The 5,212-nt window shown below is 33.5% G+C and overlaps 1 protein-coding gene across 1 annotated transcript; it reads right to left on the bottom strand.

Annotated features, from left to right (window-relative positions):
- Positions 1-447: 447 nt before the first annotated feature.
- Positions 448-2,777, bottom strand: LOC105771442 (glucan endo-1,3-beta-glucosidase 10). Its single transcript, XM_012592911.2, has 3 exons — positions 2,481-2,777; positions 1,328-2,379; positions 448-1,035 (listed from the first exon to the last, which is right to left on the bottom strand). The coding sequence occupies exons 1-3, from the start codon at positions 2,518-2,520 to the stop codon at positions 949-951; spliced, it is 1,179 nt and encodes a 392-aa protein (XP_012448365.1). The 5' UTR covers positions 2,521-2,777; the 3' UTR covers positions 448-948.
- Positions 2,778-5,212: the final 2,435 nt, after the last annotated feature.

Raw genomic sequence — 5,212 nt, 5'->3', positions numbered from 1 at the left:
TGTGGGGTGCATGTGCAACAAGTTGGGTGATGTAGGAGATGAGAAGACCATCTCCATCGAAGATTTTTAACTAAGGCTGAGCTTAGATTGTCTCCCTATCTCCATAGAAAAAGAAAAGATAGCCAATACTGAAAAGCTTCTTTGCGAAAAAAAAGGATGGCATATGACCGATGCTGACGGTCATTTGGCCACAGGGAATAAAGCACGGCCGCCCAAATTTCAGGTTCGGGGTAGATAAAGATCCAAACAGCAGCTTAAACTATTCATTATCCCATATATTCTTTTACAAACTTTTGATATTTTATAGTCTTTTTTATTATTAATTTATGGTATATGAGAAACGAGGGAAGGGAAAAGCAAACGCTTCAACAGTCTTTGTTATTACTTATTTTTGACTATTTGAGATGAACAGTTATGGATTCCACGTCCAAAAGTGAAAGTAAAAGCTTTTTCTTCGCAGACCAAATAGAATTATATTTATTGATTTCTCTCTAACAATGATAATATAATTTTTTACATGAATGGAGAAAATAATTCTTCTAAAACATATTTGAACTGCTGCTAGAATATTGAAAAGAAATACAATGGCTTTCTTGCTTTTTACTTCATTAAGCTTCAATATGATCAACAAAAGAAAATCAACACAATTCACAAAAGGGTATGTTTTGAAATTATACCCATTTGATCATAATGGTTAATTTGATCCTTTTTTGTTGAACATGTATGCTGAAAGGATACTCATGAAATCCATCATCAGCTGTGGAGAAAGTTCAATTTTGGTGGGTTAACTTGGTGATAAAAATTGGGGTACCTTTAGTGTTAAGTGGTCCTCTTTTTTCCTTTTTTTTTTCCTTCAGAAATGATCAAATGACCTAAAAAAGGAAAACCCCAATTTTTTTTCCTTACCAAAATGTAATATTTACATGCAGCTGAAGTCACCATTTTTGCCTAATGTTGTCTTCTCATAAAACCTTGGAAAGTCAGCAAATACAAAAACATGCAGTACACCAAGCTTTGATATTCCACCTTTGACGCCTGTTTCACAATATATACCATTTAAAAAGATAGAGAGAGAGAGAGGGCGAAACTAAACAAAAAGAAAGAAAGAAAGAAAAGATTAATCTTTTTTATTGAGAAAACGATAATATAATTTTCTCCTATAAATATTTTACAACAATTTGTAGTTTTCTTACACTCTTTTTTTTCTTTCGGGGCTACCGGTATACAATTTGTTGATATATTTCCGCTTTTTTTTATCAGTATTGATAAAATTTGCTTAAAGTGGGTTAATGGGATTAGAATAAAACAAAACTTATGGTATGATTACCTTGGTGGCAGAGGAAGTAAGAGAAATGGAAGCCGATGAAGTTGATGAAGAAGTGGCCAAGGCAGAGAGGCCCACATTGTAAGCCATGGTTCCATCAGGCTGAAAGAGACCGTAGTTCCTTTCAGAGGTCGGTCCGGGCTTCATATCTTCATTGAACAAAGCAAACAAATACACTTCCAACCTCATGTTTGGTCGCAGAGGTGTCCCCTCATTACTCATCTGCCTTCTCAGCAAATTCCTGTTGTAAACAGCTGCATTCTGGACGGTAGCTCCGACTTCATTAGAGTCCCCTTTAGACGGCCACCCCGTCTCGGAAACCCTCACCTCGATCCCACCGTAACCCAACCTAGACATGGCATAAACAACAGCGTCAACCTGCGCGTATAACATGTTGTCGTAGTGTAGCTTGGTGTAAGGGTCGACCATCCCTGGGTTCTTGTTGAAAAGAGCATAGTCCAAGGAAATCTTGTTGGGGGAATCCTTGTAAGCAAAATATGGGTAGGCATTGATCCAAAATGGGGAACCGGTGCTTGACAAAAACTGCAAAAACTGTGACATGACACCCGAGACCTCCCCCTTGAAACTGCCAGCGGAAGGAGGGTAAGATACCTCCAGAACCGCTAATGAGTTGGGGGTCGAAACCTGAATGTACTTATCCAGTCCTAATTGAACTAAAGCACCATGGATACTGACAATGGCGGGGACAAGATACCCTAGCAGTGATGTGTCGTCGTCGGTGAAGATCTCATTTCCTACGGCGATCCCGGTGATCTTGGTGGCAGGAAAATAAGGCTTGATATGGGTACTAACCCATTGAAGTGCTTGTTGGGGATCCATTACGACAGGTAACATTTGGTTTTCAACTGTGACGATAAGCTCAATGTTGGAGTTGGCAAATGTGGTTAAAACCTGAGGATTGGTGTCGTAGATTCTTGCTTTTTTGAGCTTAAGGGCGGTCAAGAGATCAAGAACCTTGTCGGGTGGAGGCAAATTGTTGCCAACTTGACCGTAATTGATACCTAGAGACGTAACTCCTAGTATAAGCCCATAATCTGTAAAGTAACAAGAAATAAATGAAGTATTTAAAAAAAACAAAAAAAGAGGGCACATTCAACAAAGAAATAGAAGGAACATTGAAAAAAAATTGAAGTACCTGAAAAACAGAGAGAAAATAGAAGGAAAACATGAATCATGATGCCAAGTAATGTTTTGTTTTAGAATGAAGAGAGCAAGAAGAAAGACTTAAGATATAGCGGAATAAATAGAGAAAGTGAATTCTTTGCTTTGCTTGTTGGAGGTTAATTAGGAGGGGTGAGGGGAGAGGGTTTTAGGTTGCCTTCACCATGTTATCTTACCACCCCTTCAACTGGGTTTTTAAACCGCTTGGGTTTCCCATTTTCATACAGTACTCCATGTCTTTCTTTTCGGACATGGCTTGTCTGTTTCCAACACACGTCAACTTCTACCAATTCCTTAAAGGGTTATGACACGATTGCCCCCGCCTGCTTTCTTCGGACAAAAGGAAAGATGCAAAATCCCTCTAGTGCTTAAACGTATTACTACTACTTTCCCATTTTTAAATTTTTCTTAAACAAATTATAGCATCTTAATATGATTGTATGTAATCATATTTTCATTTATTATGTTAAATAATATGAATAAAATTACCAAAACTTTTCTTGTTGGGTTAAGACATTGGAGGATCTCAACAACATAACTTCTCTTTTATATTTTTATTTAATCAATTCCTTAAATTATTTTTATAGTTAAATAAGATTTATTCTATTATTTTCTTTGATTTTAATATTAAAGTAAAATTATATTGAATTTTAAAATTTATACACTTTCAAAATCAACATAAAATCTAAAACGGTGATCAAAATTTCCAAAACATTAATTAAGCGTATTATATATATAAGCATTCACAAGAAATTTTAAATTATTATTTCGTTTTAATATTAATTTATTTTTATTATTAGTTTAAAATTTTAAAATATTGTATGAAAAAATTAATTATTTTCATAAATAAAAAATATAGAAATCTATTTAATTAAAAAAAGCATAAGTTTTAAGGTTTTTTAGTATACTATCCTTAATGAAATGGTGATGACAGATATTGTAGCTTTGATGTATAAAAAGTAAAAACTGTAACCCTCAAGATTCCAAAACCTTTTAGGGCTTAGGCTTATCCAATGAGGGTCAATCACTTTTCTGTACAAGGACAAGAAAGGCTGATTTTATGACTCATTTTAACCAACAAAACTGCAACCCTCCATTTGAGGTAAATTTACACATATGTTTTCCCCCCCTTGCATTGCATGTGCCAAATGGGGAATCAATGGTTTAATTTAATCTCTTCATTATTTGCGTTATCCAGCAAAAATAAAAGTTGTCAACTTTCTTTTGCTTTCTTCCCAAAATTACCATCCAATTTCTGATCTATTCACTTTTATTTAACTCTCTATATTTTTATTATATCAAAAAATATATATTTCAATTCTTAGTAAGATATAAATTTAATATTTTCAGACTCGAATTCTTTATGGATGGATGAAACCAAGTTAACAATTTCACTTTGCACAAAGCTCAGGCCGACTCGACCCGTAAAGTCTCTTTTTAATTTTCTAATATTAACATTAAAATTAAAATTAAAATTTTAAAACATTTTGTGAGTCTTTTGTAATAATTCTTTATTTAGTTCCCCTTAAATCATCTTTCCGCCTTTACTGATTTGAGTTGAGTTAGTTAGGTAAATAATTAATATTTTAATTGAAGAAAAAAAGAATGACAAATTTCAAAGTTAGTCTAATCGTGATTCATCAAAACTAATCTTTTCCGTTGATTAACCAATGCGCAGATGTATTACGTTGAAGTGGAATTCTCATAGGAGATTTTAAATTTAACTGCTGCACCACTTTAATGATAAGGTAATTGACAGGTGCGGTTCTCCTTCAAAGCAGGAAAAAAAATTCAACTATTTATTTTGGATTTGAATTTTATAACTTGAACCAAGTAAAAATAAAATAAAATAAAGTTGGGAAATAGGAGAGACAGCCAAGTTGAATAAAGTTGTGACATTGCTTTTTGAGAAGGAGACAAACAAGGTGTTTTTTTTTTTTAAGGAAAAAATTGTTAGGGAAAAATGTTTTTCAAAATATCATAAATTAAGAAATTGAGCTAAAAAGTGTAATAACTCGATTGAGGAAAAAAAAAGAAAAAAGAAAACCATTTGAAAAGTAAGGTTTGGCGAGTGGATAAGGAATGTATACGTAGAAATTTCCAAGGATAAGTGTCCTTATCTTCACTTACCGTTCTTTTCAATCTTTTCTTTCTTTATTTAAATAAAGATCTTGCATTTTGTATAAAACAGATTAGTTTTGTTTTTTTAAAAGTTATTTGTGTTTAATTTGAAAATTTTCAAGTATTATAATTTAATTAATAATTCAAGGAATTTTAAGCTCGGTAATTCAGTTAAATAAATTTGAACGGATGGATTTTGAGTCCAGTTAAATTGGATTAAAAAAAAAGGGGGGGGGGGAAACACGTTAGTTTTAAAAATCGATTTAGAGGCTGGCGGGCAAATTTGATAGTCAAAAGATAACCGTGTAGAAATAAGTAGCCACCATGAGAGACTGTTGAATTGAAGTCTCCGTCAAATCTTGTCATCATCTACTAAGTTTAGGATTTTGGTTAGATATTAAAATGGAAGTTAGGTGCAGAATCTAAGAAAAGCGGTGTAGAGGTTGAAAGGTATAAATCTATCTTAAGATTGAAACATCAACTGCAACTGCCATACGAAACCACCACCACTTTTCCTTTTGTGATTTATCTAGTTCACATGTAAACGGGGAGGACGTACATCCATGATGGCTTTCTCGCCATTTC

The sequence above is a fragment of the Gossypium raimondii genome, chromosome 5 (assembly GCF_025698545.1).
Source record: "Gossypium raimondii isolate GPD5lz chromosome 5, ASM2569854v1, whole genome shotgun sequence".
In the NCBI taxonomy this organism is placed as follows: domain Eukaryota; kingdom Viridiplantae; phylum Streptophyta; class Magnoliopsida; order Malvales; family Malvaceae; genus Gossypium; species Gossypium raimondii.
Note: the sequence above shows the minus strand (reverse complement) of the source record. Positions and strands in the feature narration are given on the sequence as shown.